Source organism: Chelmon rostratus, chromosome 6 (genome assembly GCF_017976325.1).
Source record: "Chelmon rostratus isolate fCheRos1 chromosome 6, fCheRos1.pri, whole genome shotgun sequence".
Taxonomy (NCBI): Eukaryota; Metazoa; Chordata; class Actinopteri; order Chaetodontiformes; family Chaetodontidae; genus Chelmon; species Chelmon rostratus.
Window position 1 is genome coordinate 675,367 of NC_055663.1, and position 24,595 is coordinate 699,961.

Below are 24,595 nucleotides of genomic sequence, written 5' to 3' on the forward strand. Positions count from 1 at the left end.
GAAGATGCAACAATGCTACATAAAAAGGCTGGAATCAAATCAACAACAGCAGCCATTTAACTACAGCTGGATGAGGTTTTACAATCTGAGGAAAGACACTGTGCAGGCTACTGCAGATATGTACAACTGTGATTCTAAAAAAGCTGGGTTACTGTGTAAAATATGAATAAAAACAGACAAAGTCAATTAAGCTGATGAGGTAGGCTATGGGATATATTGTCTATTGTTTTCAGTTGAGTATATTTTAAAACGGATCAGCAAATTAGCAAATTCAGTTGTATTTATGTTTTACAGCATCCCAACTTGTTCCGCTGTCCATAAAAATATTAGCTGTTTTTCACTGTCCTAGAGGCTAAATAAGTTAAAAAAAAAAACCCCAAACTCTTTAGCATGGTGCTGCTGGTGACAGCATGGCTATCAATGAGACAGAGGACCATAATGTTATGGTCAAAAGCACAAAATTTCATTAAAAGTTTGTGTTCAGCAGCAGCTCCTGTTGGCTTGAGTTTTAAAGATGATGGAGGACCTGTCCAAAAATCTTGTGGGCAAACAGCCAAGCCGGCATCGCCTTGAAAACGAGCCAAAGAGTGGATCACGACCCCGCTAATGTGGTCACTCAGCCGGCCACTGATGACTCGTGGATGGTGATTTGAAGGGACTTGCATCTGTGTTAATGTCATATGTGATTGATTTAGGAGCTCTGCTGCACTACTTTTCTACCTACACACACAAATGTCCACACACACACATATATACTGTAAACACATAGTTATAAGAAAGCTTATATTTCTAGGTTGTTCACACAGACGCACACAACGACAGACTTTCTTCACCACAAGGCTGCTCGCTGCCAAAGTGCTCAGCAGTCGACAAATTGTCTTTGAAATGGAACTCTTCAGCTAACAGAGCGCGACAAAGCCTTGGGAAATGGCTTTGCCATCAACCTCCGCTCACACCTTTCCCCTCACGCTCTCACTCACACACACTTTCCCTGCCTACAATTACTACTGTCAACCAACACATATGTTTTATTGTAACAAAAGATGCAAAGGGGAAAGCTGAAATGCACTATTATCGATGATACATGCATGTCACTGTACTGTACATGTTTTCTTTCTGCACGTCTCCTCTTCCTTACACACAGCGTCTCATCTCGTAAGTTTTTCACTCTAATATGTCCCGGTAAGGACACCTGAGATCTTTCTGTGTGGAGTTTGCATGTTCTCCTTGTGCAGCGTGGGTTTTCACCGGGTTCTCCGGCTTCCTCCCACAGTCCAAAAACATGCTGAGGTTAATTGATGACTCTAAATTGTCCGTAGGTGTGAATGAGAGGTGTACTTGGTTGTCCGTCTCTATGTGTAGCCCTGTGATAGGCTGACTACCTGCCCAGGGTGTCCCCTGCCAAGGGGAAAGGTTGGCCTTTAATGAGGGGTTGTATACTGAACTATTTCTTTCTGGATCTGCCTGCCGACGTCATGATGTTGCCTCCCAGTCTTTGTGCTACGCTAAGCTAACCAGCTACTGGCTGTAGCTTCACATTAAGCATACAACCATGAAAGTGGGATAAATCTTTGTTTAACTTTCCAAAATATCCAGTTATTCATTGTAATAACGAAATGTTTAGGCTACTTCTGTATTCAGTTAGTGCTGCTGAATCCAGACATCAACAGCAACTACAATCTCTACAATCGTTTTAATGTTTTATGCTCTGCTACATCTTTCAGAGTGATGCAAAAATCCCTCAGTGTTAACCAGGGATTGAAATTTGCCCAGCCTGCCTGTATTCACTGCTAAAATCTTCTCTTAAATGTTCATTTTCATCCCACATAAACTCTCAGACTCACTCTGAAGCTCAAACCCTGGGAACCTCTTTCAGACATGTCGGTTATTCCATAGCTGACAGCCAAGTACAATGGACGTACACAGACTGTTGAGTAAAATATCAGGGTATTATGTTTCTTCCAGCAGCAGAACTTCTGAAGAAGTGTAATGCTTCTGTTTGCTTTAGTGCAGGCTCAAAGGTAACCAGTAAATGAGACAGATCCACTGTTACTTCCCTCTGTGAAAACATGGGGACAGTCCATTAGAGCCCTTTCAAGGGCAAATTAGAAAGACATTAAAAAGCCATTAGGAATATCCATATCTGGCTATACATGGTTATCTCCAAAACCAGAGAACCCCCCCCCCCCCAAAAAAAAACAAAAAACAAGTCAACAAATGAGACACAAGCACAATGATCACACATGTCCTCATTTAGCTGCAAATACACACATCCACTTTAAACCTGCACACACAGAAGCAAGCAAAAAACAAAACACACAAGTTAAAGCAAAAGTGGGCCGTGTATTCTGCTTGCATTGTGCAATAATTCTCAAGACAGCGAGGTGTATGTCCACATTTCTGCTTGAGAGGCAGAAAGTGTCACATCGCGAGGCAAACACTGCGACCCCAGTGTTGAGAGCGCAGGCCGTTATAGTGCTCTGTCCAGTGCGCTGCAGAGCTACACCCTCAGGGGCTACTCTCTGTTGCTAGAGCTGAATTCACAGCCCGGTCAGGCTGTGTGTGCCTGTACGTGTGTGTATAAGAGTACATGTTTTGGTAAGGGAGGGAGGACACAGAGAAACCTGGCTGGCACTGGCAGGAGTCCAGTGCATCTGTCTGACTGTCAAGGTATCTCATTAAAGATGATTTTTTTTTTAAAAAGAAGAAGCCATCTTTTCGGTGTTCATTAAAAACAACAGGTTACTTTCAATTAACAGTCAAAATTGAAATTATTTGATTTAAGTTGAAAATACATAATTTAAGAAAATTGCAAGCATTTCCTAATTTTTGTTGTTGTAATTGAAAACATGTAATTCTGCAGACAGTGTGGTATTTTGGCAAAAATCAATAAGAAAGTGGCACAGAGAACCCAAAAAACAATTCAAAACACTGTTTGCAATCTATCAAAATGTTGCTTCAGAAAACTAAAAATGTCTCAACCAATACATTTTGAGGATGTAATGAATTTATTTTAACAGCTAATCCACAGTCACTCTGGTGGATGCACTGACACATGAGCTCTTTCTCGCTCTGATCTGAGTCTTGTTCCTCAGTTTTCTCAGATAACTCAAAGGGATCTGGGAGCAGCAGGGAGAATGAGGCTTGTTGCCTACTTATAATCCAGTTACATCAGGAGCGAAATGCTGCCATTTATCGCGTCTGTGTGTGTTTTTGTGTCAATAGCAGGTGTGGGTGGGGTATACATAATAAGAGAGAGAGACAATTTGTGGTAAGAGCTCATTTAGAGAGAAGATAAAAGCTGTAAAGGAGAGCTCTCTGCGTAAATGCTGATTATTGCTCTTGTTTGTTTAAGATATGCACCTCTTCCAATGAGCAGTGACATAGAGTGGTTGTTCATGCAGGTTCCTGTTCTAAATGCACGCAGGTATGCTCGATCAACATCGTGGACTAATACTAAAGGTGGATCTGTAATGAGGTTAGAGTTGGATGATTTATTTTCAGATGCAAAAGGTTCACCGTGAAAGTGCTTTTCAATTCGTTTCCTTTGATTCCTGTCGTACCCTTTGTGTTTGTTGTCCTGCCTTTTCTTTGTAAATCATGTCTGTGTTGGGCCACTCAATCAAATTATCTTAAATGGTTTGTCAAACTATCTTAACTGACTTAAACTTTTCTTGCATCATTTCATAATACTTTTATTTCCAACATGACATACAGGACATATTGAATGAAGCAGAGTCATTGTCAGGCATTAGACAACACTGAGACTGTCCTCACACTGGAAAATGACAGTATGACAGTATTGGGTATCTGCTAAAGTGTTCCAGATGACCTACATGTATGTTGATGTTGTCCTGGTGAGATCCTCTTGTGGTCATGTGAATAATGATTGTCCATTCTAAGTAGGAAATGCAGAAGTAGCGTGAGGAGGAAGCCAAGTGGATGATTGTATCTACAAAGAGTTTGATCTTGATACAAGAGGCTGCAGCTTGCATTGGTCCCTTCCCAACATTCATCACCATTGTTCCTTTCATCATGAAGCAAACCATTCCCTTGCTTATAGGTGAGCTTATAGTGATGTACTATTGCACTTTTAAAATGTTGGGGAGGTGTAACCAGACCTGATCCATAGAGGTGATATATCATAAAACATGTATATGAGTCCTTTGTGGAACAGTCATATAGGTCAATTTGGAAGACACTATAGCGAGCCCATCATGTCTGTGGTTTTGGTGATGCTGATGGCACCTATTGCATTACAAAGTGACACCATGCTTTCATGCATATTAGACACATCAGTGAGGCAACACAGAATATGATTGTGAGTTTTTAAAATAATTACAGATTAACCAAAACCTCTGACTTTCTGTTGTTCCTCTTTTTACTGCCTTTTTTCTATCCAAGGGAAACTGCACAGTGGGATTCAAACAAACACACATGCGCTCACAGTCATGCACCAACTGCTCACAGCTCAGTGAAACATCCAGATCAGGTTGGTCCTCATGAAACTCCCAAAGCATATGCTCAATTCATCCATCTCTCCCTTACAGCTGAGCTTGTTTTTCTGCTTAGCCTGTGTGGATTTCAAGGGAGGTGGTGGATATTCATGCCCTCACGTCCCTTGTCCCTTGATGTGCATCATCAAGTTTCACAATATATCCATAACGATCTAGGACGACTGGGCAGGTCATGCATATACTAACTGTAAGAGGTAAATTAGATTAGGTTAGTGGAGCATTGGTTCTCAACCGCAGGTTCTGGACCCCCACCAGGGATCTGTGAGATGACTTTGGGAGTCAAAGGGACGTAATGTGAAAAGAAATGCAAAGAAGATGCCAGTGCTTACACATTTATATTACTGTTTCACTTCTGATCCTTGTATAATCTCAGTTTAATTTTATCCTCCATTCTGTCTGACTTGATTAATCAGATGAAATAGGGAGAGAGACAGCCTTTCTTTTAGTGACAAAGTTCATAACCTGCATGTTTTTATCAGGAGGTTGCAGTCATCACTTTATTTTCAGGGAGTTGTGAAATATTCAAAGGTATATAATGAACACAGGTAGTGGTGGCGAAAAAGCCGGAAGCTAAACTCCTGTGTGGCTGATTAAAATGCCCGGCAGTGAGGTGGAGACTGTGATGCATAATGAGACAAAGATCAGTGTCAACAACGCAGGCTCAACATGTGATTCCCAGGTGGCTCTACGAGGCTTTAAAGCATAATGATTCAAACCGTCTGAGGGGGAAAGCACCCAATTTGAATATGTGAATGGCTATAAGTAGGTGTATGTAAAGAGAGGGGAAGGTCACAAACCTCTGCCCTGTTTGGTTTATTTAGAAACTGTGCTTCCTCTCACGTATAACCCCCCTCTACAGATACACACCAACAACACCTCACAACAGCTTAGTCCTGCTATTTTCAGCATCGGTTTTGCCCATTTTTAGTTTTCTGCAGTGCACTGCAACTTTGACAAGTGCACACTCTTACACTTGGATGGCAATGACAGCATATTACAGGAAAATGTATTATGCATTCCGCCCCCCACCCCCATCCCCCAATTTTTCTGACTTTCCCTCTTATTCTTCTGTCTGTCCTCACCCTCTGTTGGCTCTTACTTTATCTTGCTGTCTTTATCTGTCTCTCTATCACTGTCTTCTCTCTCTCTTGCCAGCAAGATCTTCCAGTGATTGGAGTCTAACTTACTGAGAGGAAGGAGACGGCACAGAGCCAGTGCTAACAGTGTGTTTCTATCTAAGAGCTGCCGAATGTGTGCGAGCAATAGATATGAGAACATCAATCAAGAGATGTGCAGTGAAAGCACAGGGGTTGTGCCGTCTTTCATTTGGCTGTAACAACCGTACACTTAATCCGAATCTGTGGCTAGCAATACGAGGAGAGAAGACAGAGGAAGGGGGCAGTAGAGGGAGAGGGATGGAGACTGAGGAGACAACGACGCCTGAGACTGGAACTGTGAATAAGTGTGTAATGAAAGGAATTCTGTCCCCACTCATCTCCTCTCAGCTTTACTTCATCTCGGGTGGTGTCATCTGAGGTACCAGAGTGCAGTTTTGCAAAACTGTACCCACTCCACGCCCACAAAGCTCAATGCCAGAACTGTCCCTTGCCCACAAACTCTAAATCAGTTTTGGACAGAATCTGACCCATTTATGACGTGTCCCCTATTTAAATGGGCTCAGTGGGAGTTATGGGTACTGCCATTAAAGCAGCTATGATAAATGTCTTTTCTGTAAATAATAGGTCACATAATGAGCTGTATTTGACAGGTGTCACTCTATAGAACGTTATAGCATCTTTCAGCTCATTGCTTTGGTTTCAGGACCACAACTTTACTGTTTTGGTTCACTCTCACCAAAAAAAGCTCTGAAACTCCTGTGTATGCTACCCGCTCAGCACCCAACAGCACACAGATAAAGCTATCAACAAGCTGGTGAACAGAGTGGAGAATCCAGAGATTTCCCTCATGAGTTGTTGGAGACCAAAAACAGAGCTAAAAGGAGAAAATAATGAACTGAAATTCATCAGGTGGCCAAAAACAGAATTCCAAATTAATGCAAATTTTGCTCCTTACCCTCATTTCCACCAGGCGCATGATGGATCTGATCACTGCTATTCTGGTCAATACGTGCAACTCCAGCAGGCGCATCGTATCTATTTTTGATGGACGACGTCTCAAACTGCACAGAGCAGATCAAGCAAGACTGGCACAGTTTATTGTTTCAAAAGGTTCTAAATTCACGCCATGAGGTAATTTGAAGTATGGCAGCAAATCTCCAAACCACATATGCAGATTTAAGTGGCCAGACAATTACTGTCTGCTAGAATTAAGACTGCACACTTACAATTAATGTTCTCTGAAAGGACTGTCAACCAGTTGTTTAATTCATTGCGGGACTCTGGTACCAGGTGTTTATTCAGCAAGTTAACAAGACCTCCCATCGAAATGGCAAAAAGGAATAGAAACAACCACTGCTTTTGACTTTAACATTGAGCTAAAGTGGGGAATTTACTAAGCAAGAAGGAAAAAATATTTGCACTGATGCACAGACACGTTGAAAGTTCTGTCTCTTTGATCCTTTTGTCTTCTTTTGCGAGAGACAGAGCAAGAGAATTCGGCTTTGAAGCAATTGTGTTTGAAAAATAAAGGACTCCTCTGGGGTCGCCTACAAAGACCTCAGTCAGCCACACTGGGCTGGATTTTAACTTTAAACTGAGCTGAGCTGCCCGGTTTCAGCAAACCGCTGCTCCAGGCCATGTGGACAAATCACCCACGTCACACCTGTTCATATTTCTGTTCTGTATCAGCACAGTGCAGCAGGTCTGTACAAGGAAAATAAATGTGACAGCACTGCGAGAGGGGGAAGCAAATGCCGGTTGGCATTATATGTGTGAATTGAAGGACAGAAGGTGAAAAGTTGAGAAAAGGGACACAGTGGAGAGTTAAAGACTTGTGGTAGCAGAGACATGATCCTGTCTGAATGTTCCAAGTGACAGAAGCCACATTTCTTTTCCTTTATTTCTGCTCTTTTCACTTCAGTGTCCTTTATACACAAACTTTGCATGGGTGGCAGCACCAGAGAGGACAGCCTCTTTGCTCTGCCTGTCTTCTCTTTACAGTTACTGATCCAGTGTCCCAGCCTTGAATAAGACCTGGCCAAGAGTGTGACTGAATATCAAACAGCCTTCGTTTGATTTACCTTTTGCACAAACTCAAAAAGCCTCAAAGGCTCTATCCGCTCTTTTCAGGCTCTTGACTATTGTTTGCAGTTTGCCAGGTAAAGTCTAGAGGAGGCTGTCTGCCAGCTCCACTCGACAACTGCAGAGGCTCCACTGAGTATCCTGAACAAAGACCCACTGTGTCGACTTAACAGCAACAGTGGAGAGAGCGCAGGGGGGCGGCGGGCTGGAAATCAAAGATGAAAATGAAAGGTTTGCATTGTCAGTATTTGGCAGGAACAGAAAGGAGTATGCAAGGACACTCCTTGGACACATGAATGCACAGAGATGGCACACAAGCCATGTACAGGAGTGTATGTGCACACACACACCGAGTGTCACCAGCATGTCGTCCTCATTGAGTCTAACATCATTTTCATAAATTAGCAAGGTTGAGTAACACAACACAGAACAAAAAAGTTATTATCATAATAAGGTGCAAAATAGCGCCTCTTTGCATCAGTTGAAAACCATAACCCTGTAATTAACAGGAAGAAAAGCAATTTACTCCTGCTCCACAGCACAGCATCCCTCTCTCCTGTTCCTCTTGGCATCTTTTAGGATTGTTTTAATTATTTCCTGGCACACCGACTGTATGACTAAAGCCTCCCCCTGCCCCCACTCTTCGTCTCTGTCTCAGACTCTCTCCCACACGCTCACTCACTCACTCTTCACTCCTGCACCATGCATTTGGCATGCCTTTACTCAGCTGCTAGAAATGAGACATAAATCTAAACATCTGATTAGGCTGTGATCAGCCCCTTCACATCCCAGAAGGACAGAGGAAAGAGAGGCAGGAAAATGGAGGAGACTGTATGACTCAGCCTGTTTCACTCTAGAATGATAAACCTGCAACTCATATCCTTGAAACTTTCTCAAAGACAGCCCATCTTGTGTATTTACATGATGCAATAAAACAGTAGCCCCACAGCCTTGTCCCATATTGTGTGGCAGTTTGGTAGGATCGAAGAAGTATGTAGAGCATCTGAGTCAAAGGGTAACTCTAGACTGTTCATCCTTAAGCAATACAACACTGCACATAAGGGACACAATGTAGCTTTGTTATACTGGCTGCATAGTCATTGAGTGGCTGCCACCACTGTTTTCTAAAGCAGCAATGAGGATGTCCCCATTCTGTACAATTAATGCACTGCTTAATGTGTTTTCTCATCAAATATTTTGCTAATATTTGTCAAACACTGAAGATGACTCTTAGCTCTCTACTCTGCAGGACACACACACACACACACACACACACACACACACACACACACACACACACACAGAATAAAGTCACCGGCTGGGCCTAAATGAGGAGTCGGAAGCTCAGCTGGTGCTTATGGAAAGCTCTGCTCTGTAGATTTATAACACCATCCACTGGTACTCACCTGAGAACCTGACCAGGAAAGTCCTGTACCCCCTGGCTATAACTATGGCTAAATTATGTACATATTTTGGTACACTGGTTTCTGATGACAAAGATTTTGGGAACTGTTTCAAACACTTTCACACTATTGATTTCTATGAAATATATCCCGAAAGTTCTTTTGCCCCCCTTGCCTCTGTCAAATAAGGAATTGGTTTAGTCCAGGGGTCGAATGACATGTCTGTTCACATAACTACTTTGTTTCAGACATGATCTCTATGTAGTTGTTCTCCCAGCCTGCAAATGTGATGAGATGACTGACTGGATACCTGAGGATTATCTTCTTTAGTTCTTAATCTGTATATTGTTGTTGTGGACTAACAGGGAGTGACGAGGATAAAAGCTTCACACACCAAGCTCATGATAATTACTGCCCTAAAAGCAAAATGCTGCACCTGAATCTGATGTTCAGACATCTGTTTTCCATATTTAAAATGATGATGCCATAGAAATGTATATTTCAAAGCAAGAAAGATTTCCTACTACTGAAAAACTAACTGAGCTACTAGCTATGCTCCAAACCAGTGGTCCCCAACACCCAGGCCGCGGACCAGTACCAGTCCTTTGATCAATTGATACCAGGCCGCACAAGAAATAATTAATTATTTCCGTTTTATTTATTGTCCGGGTCTGAAAGATCTTTTATTTTGAAAAATCTTTTGTCCGGATTCTCTCGGTTACATCTGGGTCACTTGACCGCTCAAATTTAACCCAAAGCTAGCAAAATGAGTAAAAAACAGACGTGTTTGGAAAGTTTCTTTGCAAAGGGGAAAAGGCCCGGTGAAGAGGCAGAAGAAGAGCGACAACTTCCAAGAAAAAGGAAGCTTTTAATAGACAACACCAGCAGTCCTACTTAAAATATGGATTTGTCAACAGGTGATTCCCACACACCGAGCCCGCTCTGCATCATTCAGGCAATGAAGCCTCAAAACTCCTTCACCACTTGGAGACCAAGCAGCCTGGATTAAAAGACAATGTTGTCGCTGTAATGTTACGAGGAAGCTGCTAATAAATTTGCATACGAGTACACATTTATGTTTATCATTATATTTACAATATAATCTAAGTACACCCCCCCCCTCCTGGGCCTTGGTGAAACTGTCAAACATTGACCGGTCCACGGTGATAAAAAGGTTGGGGACAACTCATCATCATCAAATATTGGTTGTGTGTAGCTTTTCGGAGAGTTGCACAGTTGTACTTCATGTCTGAGGAGCTGTTAAGATGTCCAGTATGGAATAGATAGAGCAGAAGTGCTGCATACTTATTTCTGTTGACCTTTAATACTTTTGCCTACACACAGGATTTGTTAAGTTGTATGAATGACCCAGCTTCTGGGTCAGCTGTTTTGGGCTCTTTTGCAGGGTTAATTTACTGAGAGAAAGAGAGAGAGGGAGGGAGACAGAGTAGTTGCAGGCAACATCTATTTAGTTGTACTTATGTCCCTTCTTTGTGGCAAACTTCAGGGCAAACAAATGTTGTTTGCTCTGCTGCTGTGTGTGTGCATGACCACTTTGAACTGTGGGTCAACTCGTGGAATCAGTCAGCGAAAGTTGAGAAACAGTTTTATTGCAACCCAAATATTTAACTGGACCAGCATATCTGGGCTGGACACATTTGCACTGCAGTCTCAGCCAATCAAATCCTAATTAATTGCGATCTACTTGTATTAACTTCTCGCTGGCTCCGTCCCTGTATTATGTCCTCCCCAGTGTGCCGTCCTGGCATGTCTTGCTGTGATCTCTCTCTCGTCTCTTGCATCCTCCCTATCCCTGTCTTTCTTCTTCTGGCTATCTTGAGCAGACAGGCACACTTCCAGGCAGATCTGAAGGCGATCACGCTGTCTGACCCCTCACAGGTCAGCCTTTGTAGCATTCAACACCCCTCTCCTTCACATGCACTCTGTCATCCCTCCAGTCTGTCCGTCTGTCCATGTGTCAGTCCGTCTCACTCTCTCTTTCCTCATCTTTTCCCTTACCTCTGCTCCTCAAAGCTATCCGCCAGTTTTCACGGCTGACATTCCAGCTCCCCATCCCTCTCCTTTTTAGTCCTGTCCCTTTTAACTTGAATATGACCAGAGTGAGAAGTGGAGGTAGACAGGTAGCTGCTGAATAATGGATGACCCAGCGGTTTGAGATTCGCTCTCTTTTCAAAAGCAAGGAGAAGAAAATAACTTAAATGTGTTTCGGAGGAGAAGTTGTAGTCGAGAAGTCTGAGGACCTTTGAGCGATGGCTAAAATGGGACATATTATACAATGTGAAATAATTTACTTTCAGAAACACATTGGAAATGTTTTCATTTTTATTGCGATTGACAGTTTTTTTTTCTGTCCAACTGTTGTTCAAAGCGTTCTGTTTTATCTGCAGCTTCCCCATGTGGTGGAGAATCTTTGCAAATGTCTGCTGTTGTGACTGTTGTCTGGTTTTACAGGAAACTGCTGCAAACATTTACTTGGATCACATGATAGAAAAAAATAAACTAAGCATGCACAACATTTACTTGTCTCTCCAATGTTAGCATCAACTTTGCACAGATGTTAGAGTCACCAGGCACACAAGTTCCTTCACTTTCTGTCAAAAAAACACTCTCCTTTCCCCATCAAGCATCAATTACTTCGGTGTAAATAATTATTGAACAACTGATGAGAGTCCTGTCACTGGAAATGAGACCTCATTAAAGTAGGCAAACTTTCTTAATGACACTTTAGATTATTTGCTCCCTCTTCACAGCCTACCAGATTGGCACCAGAGCAGCGTGAAGAGTCAAGTTCAAGATAGGATTTGAGAAAACGTCAGAGTAAACTTTCTGGGTAAACTTTATTCCAAATTTCAGGGTACAAATGTACCCTGAAGTGAAATATATTTGCTTAATGTCAATCGCCCACACATCAAGAAAAACACTTCTGAAGTCAGAGGTTTACAGAGATAAACTTTTGTTAAAAGTGAGTCCAACTCTCTCTGTTTCCCATCCACACTATCATTCTCTCTGTCTGATTCTTCTGCATGAGCCATGCTGCTCAGCTAAACCGGTCAAAAGTGCAGAAAAACTTCTTCAGCAGAAACCGAATAGAAACAAATCCTCCTGTTTGGCGGCAGAATGACAGTATGGACGATCTGGGTCACTTAGAGTGGAAGTGTTGCATATGGTTCTTGTTTTTAAATCATGCTTTCCAACCACCATTCAAAATAAGGTAAATTAATAAGAAGTAATTTTGCCCTGAGCACTGTTAAATATATTCAGAATTTAATTACAGAAAAAAATCTATTAATAGTTGCATCATGTGAATCATGTGAACAGTAGATGTTGTGTGAACCATTTCTTTTATCATTAGGATTTAATTCCATCTCCTCGAGGAAATCTTTTGCTTTACATTTTCAGCATTATGAAATGAGAGAAGACGGGCCACTTCAGAGTGTTTGCAGTCAAAGTGCAACAGATTTATTCATTTGCTGAAATGTTACACCCTCGCAGGCAAATAACCTGTTTCTCAACAGCATTAAAAAAAAAAAAAGTTACGGAAAGCTGTCTAATAACTTGGATAATGAGACAGCGCCGATTAACCCTGCTGGGTTCTGCCTGGCTCTGGGCTAGAAACCAGGCTAATGAGAAGCTTCACAGCAAAGCCTGTTCCTATACTCAGTAGCTTCTGTGGCATACTCCTGCAGTCTCCGACATCAAGTAGAATCAATAACTGTCCTAATTTGAGTGATTAGACCCCCAATTAACTTTTCTGTTCATGTTCACAGAGGTTGTAAATTGTAGTAAATTGAGACTTGATCTCATTGCAGTCGCCCTGTGCAAAACAGTGAAGCCACAGTGCACCTGCCTGCACATCTGTCTTGCATCAGCCAAATAATGTTTGAGTATTCACAAACTAAACTTCCTGTCACGTCGCCTGTCATTTCGATCTTAGCATTCTTCACATTTGCATTAACATCCGTGCTCTTTATTGCCTGTTACATGCCTGCTACCATAATGTTGACTGTTGACAACAGGCCTTTTTCATGACAGACAGTTTGACCTGTCACAGCTGGAAAGCACAGGTGTAGTTAATATTATTAATGGTGGCTGGGCTCCATTACGAGTGTTAAAATATTCATGATTTCAATCATTAATGCGACAACCTTAGCATACAAAAAAATGTTTTCTAGTTAACTCAGTTGTTTTACATACTAAATAAGGCGTTTGTGGTTTTGTTTGGGGTTTAAGGGGGTTGTTTTATATCAGAATATTTTGGATAACTCATCTTGAACTTGTGTGTACATAACTTTTTACAATAACATATGATTGGGGGCAACAAGCCTGAGGTCATCATATAAAACTGCACTTGACTTGGGCTGTAGCAGCTGCAGAGAAATCATAGGAGAAGATGCATGTTTGGATTTAAACCTTTATTCACATGTCAAAACAACTTTGTTTATTCAACTGGTTTATTAACTTACTTACCGCAGCCCGGGAGGGGAGGGGGTGTACGTAGATTGTTTATATTAATATAATAATAAATGTAAATACACTGTGCACTCGTATGCAACTTTATTAGCAGCTTCTTGATAACACTGTTGTCTGGTAAAAGCTTTCTTTTTCTTGGAAGTCGTCGACTCTTCTGTCTCTTCACTGGGCTTTTTTCACTTAGCAAAGAAACGTTCCAAAGACGTCTGTTTTTTACTCATTTTGCTAGCTTGTGGGTTAAATTTGAGCGCTCAAGTGACCGAGATGTAGCCGAGAGAATCCAGTCATTTTTCAAAATAAAAGATTTTCTTTTGTGGCCCGGTACCAATTGATCCACGCACCGGCACCAGTCTGCCACCCGGGGGTTGGGGACCATTGCTCTACAGCTCCATATCATGCTTGTGCTGCCATATTCTTCAAGCCATGCTCTTCAAACGATCCAGTCTCTCTTATAACTGTGCCCCTTCCATACATTGTGTTTCACTTGGAAACACATCACATTGCAGATAAAGACAAAGACGCTCTAACTTCTGTATCACTGTGATTTATCAACCATTCCTTAAACAGCCCATCTTAACAGACACCTTGTATTGTCGTGCACCTGTATGGGTATCTCAGTTTTTGTGCAGGAATACCCATGATTCCCTTTAGCAGATTGATCAGCTCAGCTGTTAACTTGTCTCACATGACTTTCTGTAGAATATGGGATGAATCACCTTTTGCACTGTGTCATTGGCTAAAATGCAGTAATAAATTTAGTTGAAGCAGCATAGAAAATCTTTTATTACTCATCTCCCACTGGAGGATCCCCTCAGAAATGTCACACACGGCAGATTAGCACAGGTTTAAGAACACGGATGACTGCTGCAATTATTGAAATCACTGAGGACCCCAAGTAACAATAGTCCTGTGCAAACAGGGCTTAGCTGCTCAATGTAATGCAAATTTCATAAATTGAGTTGCTTAAACAAATTTACCAGCTGGCTACTTTGTGTCCCCTTGTTTCTCCACATGCTGTTTCTTGTCAAAACGTGCACAGACCTGTTATGTAAAATTTAAAGTAAGTATGGGTAAGCCTGTTTATGTGCATTAGTCCTCAGTATGTCAACATACTGGTCCATAAGTTAATAGTCAATTAAAGTAGACCTCACAAATATACACATTCAGTCACATGTTTCGGCGTCTAACCAGTGACTCACAATAATTATGTTCCATATCAAGAGCATTTGACCTACGCATCCCAGGGGGAAGACACACTGACACACACACACCTGCAGAGTTGTGCAGAGAAAGAGCAAGAAGAAGAAGAAGGTAAACAGATCCTTTTTTGCTATTTCATTCTGTGCATGCTCACTCCTCATTTCCACCTCTCCAACTGTCTATCTTTCACAATGTCCCCAATCTGTCTCCAGGTCACAGTTATGACACTTCAAAGTCACTGTTACAGGCAAAATGTCAGAGGATGAAACGGGAACAAACACAGGCACCATGAGATGAATGCAGAAACATATGCTGAAGATGAGAGAAGCAGACCAGGAAGGAGGCTTCAAGGAGGATTGGAGTTAGAAGGATGCAGATATATGACCTGGTCAAAGAGGCAAAGAATATGTCAGACACAGCCCTCCATGGACATAGAGAGAAGACACATCACCAAAATCTTTGAAGCAGACCTTTATGTGATCAATATAGTTTAAAAATCCAAATATAAAAACTTGTATGTGTGTGTGTGTCTGAAAAACATGAACAGGAGACAAACTATTTAACCTCCTCTCATCCGAGTAAGTCGTGTAGAAATCCACTCTGTTATGCTGCCCTTCAGTGACAACATACCACTGAAACTTGAGTCTTGCATCAGTGGGAAGATTTTCTGTTGGAGTGCTACTCGGGAGCAGCAGTAAACGGGCTACCGAAGAACAAGCAGCTGAAGGACAAGCAGATAAGAGGCAGTACAGACTGAATGCTGAATGACGTAAAAGATTATACTGTAAAGCTGTTTTCTACTTCAAGCTTGGTTTGGCCCAAATAAAGAAAACCTATAACAACAAGAATGAACTGTGCTTGTTGCGTTCCAAAACCACTTCCAGGCTGCTCCTATTTGATTGACTTGACTTGAACTTTCAGACCAGACCAGACCATTATCATTACTTGCCCCGCCCCAGCCTGCACTGCAACCAGTCAACACTGCACTGATGCACAAATGCAATAGTCATACATAAATTTATAGTTATATATATATAAAGGAGAAATTCCCCACATTTTATGTGGATATCCAGTAGCAGAAGATGAGCTGTAAGAACGGTAACTAGAGCACGCCCCCTGGATACCCGCAGGCAGAGATTAGAAAACCAAGCTAAAATAGCTTGTAATTCTTTCAAGAACCAATGATGTCCTTGGTTTGTGGAAGAACAAGATATTTGGAAGCAGCACCCTAGAGACACAGAGAACATTAAAATGCCTGCTGTTATTTGTCATACTACATCCCTAATTCGCACATAATATAGATAAGGTTGAAAATCAGCAAAGCATCGCCTGAACTTTTTATGTAGCGCCCTCACAGGCCATCTGGACCCCTGCAAAACTAATGACATTCCCATTAGCTGTAGCTGTACTTTTCATCAGTACAAATTAGAAACATTTATATTAATTCTTGTTTCCAATTTGTATTTGTGAAATTTTATTTGTGATTCAATGACTCTGCTGACTATTTGTGAATTTTATCTCAATTAGTTATTTTTATTCATCCTCTTTGTTATTGCTTTATTGTTTTATTGCCACTTCTGTACCTCCTGGGTTTCCGGGGCTGCTGACCCTCACAGTGCTGTTTTGTGTGGCTGATGGTGGAAAAATGCTGCCCTGCTTTTTTATTGTTTTCTTTGGAAATTGTGCCATTCACGTTTTAATCTTTGGTGCATATTGTGTTGAAACTATTGCGTTACCCAATTGTTTTATGCTGCTTTAACGTTAATATAATCCTGTTGATGTTGATGTAGTTAAATTCACATTATTACACATGGTAAATATTGATATTGCACAAGTGAAGTGTCAGTTTGGGTGTGTGTGGTCTGCTGACAGCAGCAGGAAGGCAGGACCTGCAGTACTGAAGGAGCTGGCTAGTGACGGAGTGCCCTGCAGGAGGCAGGACATGTTCTTCATCAGGGAGGATAGCTTAGCCATCCGTCTCCTTTCTCCCACCACCTCCACTGAGCTGAAGGGGGATCCCAGGACAGGGCTGGCCTTCTTAATCAGTCTGTTTGGTCACTTCTTGTAAGATGCTTCTTGCTGCCCCAGCAGACCACTTCTTAGAAGATGGTTGGTGCCACCCAGAGTCCTCCGGAGAGCCCCCTGCATTCCAAAAGATCTCCTCAGCAGATACAGTCTGGTCTGGCCCTTTCTTATAAAGTGCATTTGTATTGTCAGTCCCGTTCAGTTTATTATTCCGGTGAACACCCAGGTACTTACTTAACCCAGGTAGCCTCACATTAGATTCCACCATCTCAGTGTCTGTTCCCTGGATGTTCACTGGTATAGGGGGAGAGTGTTTGCAACTGAAAAAGTTCTCCTCCAGCTCTACGGCTTTGCCTGGATTGATCTTGAGGTGGTTCTGCTAGCACCAGTCCATGACCCAAATCCCTGGGTCAGTTCTCTATACTCTCTGACATCCTGATCTGTGATGAGGCCGATGATTGCAGAGTTGTCAGTTAGCTGATTTCTGCCTGGGGTCTGCAGTGTAGACAATGAAAAGGAAGGGAGCCAGGATTGTTCCTTCCAGGGCCCCTGTGCTGTAGACAACCATGTAGGACTCTCAGTCCTGTGTCCTCACATACGTTATCACGATGAGGGACTCCCTCGGGAGGTAATACAGCAGAATGCTAGCAGCTAGCAGCTCAATGTCTCTCAAGCAGTACTGCTCCTTAACACTGATGCGTCCTGGCTTACACCATCTGTTGTTCACAAACATCGCTATGCCTCCACCCTTCCTCTTATCGCACTCTGTCGCTCGTCTGTCCGCTCTGAGCAGATGAAAATTGTCCAAAGCGACATTCGTGTCCGGCGTCTCCGTGAAGCACATGATGCTACACTCCCTGTACTCCTGCTGCTGTCTGCTCTTACGACTTATTGGGGAGAGATCTTACGTTCCCCATAATAAAAGATGGTATAGATGGTTTACACTGTCTTCACTTGTCCCGGCACTTTGCTCCATCTCTGCATCTACTTCTCTGTCTCCTGATCTCCAGTCTTCTGCTGGGTGTACGCTGGTGTTGCTCAGCACTAACAGCTGGTCCTGAGTGTAAATAATGGAGCTGTGGCCTGAATAGATCTCCCGATGTTGTTTTTAAAAGTCCACAAAAGAGTAAAAAGCAAAGCACTTGTCTCAACAGTTGTACATCTGTGGGAACTCACGATCGACCGAGACCAGTGACAAAAAAAAACATGTGATAAACACAATAAAACACTAAAACAAAGAAAAGCAGTCTAAGCTCCTGTAACAAGATGCTGCTTGTGCAGTGCCATCTCAAAAGCTTTTCCAGGTGAAATTAGCATCCAAGTCCCAGTATAACTTCTGTTATTTGGCATGTTTAGGAGCAGAGGTGAAGAATAATATACACTGCTCAAAAAAAAAAAAAAGGGAACACTAAAGTAACACATCCTAAATCTGAATGAATGAAATATTCTTATTAAATACTTTGTTCTTTACATAGTTGAATGTGCTGACAACAAAATCACACAAAAATTATCAATGGAAATCAAATTTATTAATCCATGGAGGTCTGGATTTAGAGTCACACTCAAAACTAAAGTGTAAAAACACTCTACAGGCTGATCCAACTTTGATGTAATGTCCTTAAAACAAGTCAAAATGAGGCTCAGTAGTGTGTGTGGCCTCCCTACAACACCGGGGCATGCTCCTGATGAGGTGGCGGATGGTCTCCTGAGGGATCTCCTCCCAGACCTTGACTAAAGCATCCACCAACTCCTGGACAGTATGTGGTGCAACGTGTGGTTGGCGGATGGAGCGAGACACGATGTGCCAGATGTGCTCAATTGGATTCAGGTCTGGGGAACGGGCGGGCCAGTCCATAGCATCAGTGCCTTCGTCTTGCAGGAACTGCTGACACACTCCAGCCACATGAGGTCTAGCATTGTCTTGCATTAGGAGGAACCCAGGGCCACCCGCACCAGTATATGGTCTCACAAGGGGTCTGAGGATCTCATCTCGGTACCTCATGGCAGTCAGGCTACCTCTAGTGAGCACATGGAGGGCTGTGTGGCCCCCCGGAGAAATGCCGCCCCACACCATTACTGGCCCACTGCCAAACCGGTCATGCTGGAGGATGTTGCAGGCAGCAGAACGTTCTCCACGGAGTCTCCAGACTCTGTCACGTCTGTCACATGTGCTCAGTGTGAACCTGCTTTCATGTGTGAAGAGCACAGGGCGCCAGTGGAGAATTTGCCAATCTTGGTGTTCTCTGGCAAATGCACGGTGTTGGGCCGTAAGCACAACCCCCACCTGTGTACATCGGGCCCTCAGACCACCCTCATGGAGTCTGTTTCTGACCGTTTGAGCAGACACATGCACACTTGTGGCCTGCTGGAGGTCATTTTGCAGGGCTCTGGCAGTGCTCCTCCTGTTCCTCCTTGCACAAAGGCGGAGGTAGTGCTGGGTTGTTGCCCTCCTACGGCCTCCTCCACATCTCCTGATGTACTGGCCTGTCTCCTGGTAGCGCCTCCATGCTCTGGAAACTACGCTGACAGACACAGCAAACCTTCTTGCCATAACTCGCATTGATGTGCCCACCTGGATGAGCTGCACTACCTGAGCCACTTGTGTGGGTTGTAGACTCCGTCTCATGCTACCACTAGAGTGAAAGCACCGCCAGAATTCAAAAGTGACCAAAACATCAGCCAGAAAGCATAGGAACTGAGAAGTGGTCTGTGGTCACCACCTGCAGAACCACTCCTTTATTGGGGGTGTCTTGCTAATTGGCTATAATTTCTACCTGTTGTCTATTCCATTTGCACAACAGCATGTGAAATGGATTATCAGTGTTGCTTCCTAAGTGGACAGTTTGATTTCACAGAAGTGTGATTGACTTGGAGTTACATTGTGTTGTTTAAGTGTTCCCATTTTTATGAGCAGTGAACCATAAGCCAAATATGGATTGTATTGTCTTCTGCAGGTATGTACTTGGCTTTGTTAAATGTTATAATTTTCATTGCTTCTGTTTAGCCACACAGCCTCACACACCCTTTAACTTTGCTGCTGTTTTTTTCTTTTGTTTACCGTTTCTCAATGTTTCGAGGAGATTTGTTGTTATAGTCTACTATAGGTTAAATGTTTTCTTGTCAGTTTTAATAGATCTTATGTCCAGTAATGTTAAAAGAATGTGTGTGTGTTAGGGTTGTATATCTCCACCACTGAGGCCGATTCGGTATGCACCTTGATGCGCTGACACCGATACAATACAGTTACGATACACTGAAGCTCCCATCGATACAATGCGATACGATTCACTCCTGCTCACGATACGATGCGATTCAAAAATGATTTGATAACGATATGACTTAACTATAAAAGGATGTTTCGATATGATGTGATCATTCAATAGTTAGTTGCAGTATGAGAGAGTAATAGTAACATCAGGTTTTTTACCTCAATAGCACAATTCTGCTTTACCCTCTGTATCGATTTGAGGGATGTATTTAATATTTGTTTTTTTATGGAGTAACCAATAAATCATATTTTAAAAAAGACATATTTCATTAGACAGAGCATTCAATTGTATTTATAAATGGCACTCCTAACTCCCAATTATGTTCTCTGTCTTTATAATTATACAAAATGTATAAAACTTCACAGTTAAACAGTTTCAGAAAGCACAGTATTAACAATGTGAATAGTGCAAATAACATGACCAGCAACACATACTACTGTCTGCCAGAATGATGTGCTTGCTTCAGTAAGTTGACTGATTTCTTATAAAGAATGAAAATCAAATAACAATGTTTTACAGAATCAAGTGTAAAAAAAATAAAACTATAACTGGCAGCCAGCAACAGCTGCTGTAAACAATACTCTCACCAAGGGGCTCAAATAGAGGTATTTCTTTCCAAAGTGCAATGTCCATAGTGCTCCTGTGTATTAGGAGGAAAACCTATTGACACAATTTCTATAAGAAATTGAACATGTAAATAAATAACATTTCCTAACAAGTCTTTCTTAACTGCTCACGATGTAAGCAAAAAACATCAACTACTGGCAATCAAACAATGCCATTTACTGCAAACACCTCACTGATTTACCTCATATGGCTTAGTTTCAGGTTTTTCTTAAGAAATATTAACTGGTCTACATGTTCTGGAAATAGCAAACTGCGCTGAGCAGTCACTATTTTTTTTTTTATTCTGCTTGTATTTATCTTGTGTTATTTGTGTTTTACCCGCTCTGTAAAGTGTCACTGAGTGTTCTGAAAGGCGCTTCCAAATAAAATGTATTATTATTATTATTATTGTTATTACTATGTCACCAGCGGAACTGAACACTCGTTCAGAGGGAACGCTTGTTGCGTCGTGCTGCCAACGTACTTGATAGCCGCATGGCATTGTTTGCAAATTGCGTGCGTCTTGTGTAGCTGACCCCCTCGCTTAAAAAAAAATATATATGTTTTGAGAAAAAGAGTGAACACTGGTCTGTGCTGTGTCTGAGTTTTGCTGAGAAAATAAATGAAGGAAAACCCTTTGAGTCTGCCTTAGCATTTAGATCAACCCCTGTACATGAGCTGCCAGCATGGCAGTAAACCCTACAAACCATTTTAGTACATTTTCTGACAAATGTGCTGTACATTTGTTCTGTGACCTTACCTCTGATCGCAGACCACTGATGAAAGCTTTATGAGCAAACGTCCTGACTCGTTCACAGGAGTGGAACTAAGAACTCATTCAGTGGAGCAACTCCACATTATGTAGCATTTGATACTGACACAGTGACTACGCTTCACAGCGCATAAAGCAGCATCAATAATTTTAAGCAGTTAAGTCATGATCTGGTGAGTTTTATTTCCCTGAGTCATTATTATCCCCATGTGTTTACTTAACAATGTTTTTACATGATATATAACTCAGAGGGAGCAGAAAAAGCGCAATCTAAATTGAGTATAAATTAGGCCTGAAAGCCAATAAATGCAATGATGAGTTTTCCATCTTATAAAAGGGAGTGCAGCATGCTGTGGGGCTTCCTCTGGCAGCAAGAGAAATAATTTTTATTGTAGTACATCCTGAAACTAATAGCCTCTCTGTTATGATGATGGTCATATTTTGAGGGAGGGCTTTTTCTGAAGCAGTTAAAATTAATGAGCTGCCCCATTCTGTGACTTTTCAGTTGACTGGGGTGAATGGCTTGACCTGTGCCAGTAAATTGTAGATGGTCCGGGCAATATCTTTCTTCTGTTTACACAACACACACCAGAAAAGCAGGCTAAGAGAACATTGAAGGCAGGGGATGGTGGAGAAGTGAATCAAATTAGAGGGATAACAAGATGGAGTGATGAAGATGCAGGAATATGAGAGAGGTGAGAAGGTGCCCTTATATATAAGAAAAATTTAAGTGCTGTTTCAAGAATCCCATTAGCAAACAATGCTTGATTATGTTACTCAACAGACTGAAGCTCAGAAAGATCATTACTGACAACACTGAGCCACGAGCTGCAACAGATGACCAACAAACGAGCTCTCTCATTCACAGTCCTGCAGCTCAACATCAATTATTCTCACTCATTCAATTTTCCAAGATGTTACCCAGAGCTCCTTACCTGACGCTCTGTGTCTGCAGAATATCTGGATCGGTAGCATTGAGTGAGGCCACGAAGCTGCCAACAGGTATGTTTTCCATCCTGTTGACCGTCAGGGGGTCAGGGAAGAAGACAGGGCCCTCGTTGATGTCCAGGACCGTGACATGAACAGTGGCCGTGGAGCTGGGGCCGTAGCCAACATCAGAAATCAGAGGATCCTCGTTCTCTACCTTGATGAGTAGTGTGTGGAACGCTGTGGCCTCGTAGTCCAGAGGCTGAATGGGAAAAATGATTGGCAGGGTAAGGGAAGGGTGATTATGTTACCTACTGCAGTGTATGAATGAAGGGGCCAGGGCATATGCGTTACCTTGACAACAGAGAGCATTCCCTCATTATTATCTGGGTTGGTTTGGATCTCAAAGCTTTGTGTGGGATCTCCGTTTATTATTGAGTAGGTAGCTCTCCCTGCTCCCGTGGCTGGGTCGTCTCTGTCGTCTACTGTCAGGTTGACCACCACACCCGTTGAGCCCTCATTCACATACGCCTCAAACTGAGGAGACAGACAGACAAATCACCATTAGTGAGCAAGAAAAACTGAGGATACCTGAATCTAGAGACTGTAACAAAATAAATTGGACTGGACTGAGACAGAGAGGCGACAGAGAGGATGGCATGGATAAGGACTTTGTATTAGGAGATGATTTAGGAAACTCAATCGGTGTGTTCAGAATGAACGTGAAGTGAATTTTAGGCAGTATGATTTCACACTAAGTCAATAGAAAGAGACAAGTGGATGAGACATTAGAATTAAGGCAAAGGTGCCTGCCTGAGATGATAATGTTTCAAACTTGAGTGAAAAACAACACAGACATACTTCACACACACACACACACACACACACACAGTAAAGCTTCATATTTTTGACAATGTTCTTGTCCTTATGTTTGTCCTGTCCTTGAGTTTCTGCTGACAGTCATAAAGTGATAAAGCGTTTCTGTATCCAGACGCTATAGCTGAAAAAAGGGGAAGAAATTACTGAAAAGAAATAAAGACAGAAAAAGGAAAGAAAGAAAGAAGAATGTTAAAAAATGTAATAGTTGATAGGCTGTCGAGGCAGTCAAATCCCCCCAAAAGCATTTGTCTAAACCTGAATTCACAGAAGGACAAACAGAACACACAGTGTTCCTCCATCGTTGATTCTACACAGTGCATCTCATTTATGTTTCCGTGTCAATGACTCCCCACCTCTCTGCCCACTGCTGGCAGCGGGGCTCAATCAGATTCCTATCGATGCATTCTGCCAGCGAGGCTCCCACCGAAGACCGTGAACAGGGGTACCCTTGCAGAAGCAATTCAGGTTGTGTGTGTGTGTGTGTCTGTGTGTGTGTGTGTCAGGACCATTATGGTGTCAGAGCTTATAGTGTAATCTTTCAGACACAGAACACTCTGTTTAAGGATAGTGCTGGTCCAGCCTAGATTACTGTGTCTCCTGTCAGCCCACGGTATTGTTGTTTCACAGATTACCCTCTTACCGCCTTACATTGCCCGGCTCCATGCATTTATCTGAAGAGAGACAAACATTGATTTCTTCTCTTTCCTTTCTTTCCTCCCTTTCTTATTCATCCAAAGCTTGTTTAAAAAAAAAAAAACACTCTGAACAGTTCACAGTCATTTAGGACACACACGACAGAAACACACATGCAGGTTAACCACATTGCATTGTCCTTTTGTCCCGCAGGCCTGCAGCAACCTGGCACACGAGCATCGTGTGAAAATGAGGATGCCTGCGCTCATTTTTAGAACAAGGAATGGAACTGAAATGCAAACAGCAATTGCCTCATTTCTACCTCTTAGAGGAACTCTGAAGGAGTGAAAGCAGTTTCATAAACACTACCGACATGCCTTCACTGCACATACGCACAGATACAAGCACTGTGATCAGAAACAAATGCACGTCACTGACATTCCTGTGCTCACCTCTCCTCCGAACTTCAAACTGTTGATAAGGCTTAACTGCAACGTTTCTAAGCCCTCTCGCTCTCTCCTCCCCTTACACACACACACACACACAGTCGTGTTTCCATATCTTCTGGGGACATTACATGGACTTACATTCATTTCCTGCATGCTTTAACTCTAACTATAACCTACTCTAACCTTAAACCAAGTCTTCACCCTAAAATGTAATGATTAACATT

At 42.3% G+C, this 24,595-nt stretch overlaps 1 protein-coding gene across 1 annotated transcript in view; it reads right to left on the reverse strand.

The window, feature by feature from the left end:
• cdh13 (cadherin 13, H-cadherin (heart)) overlaps nt 1-24,595 on the reverse strand; it is a 330,027-nt gene that overhangs the window by 39,275 nt on the left and 266,157 nt on the right. The window contains exons 10-11 of the mRNA XM_041939059.1: nt 22,765-22,947; nt 22,419-22,672 (exon numbers count right to left, since the gene is read on the reverse strand). Coding sequence (XP_041794993.1) covers nt 22,419-22,672; nt 22,765-22,947 — 437 coding nt within the window. The remainder of the gene's footprint in view (nt 1-22,418; nt 22,673-22,764; nt 22,948-24,595) is intronic.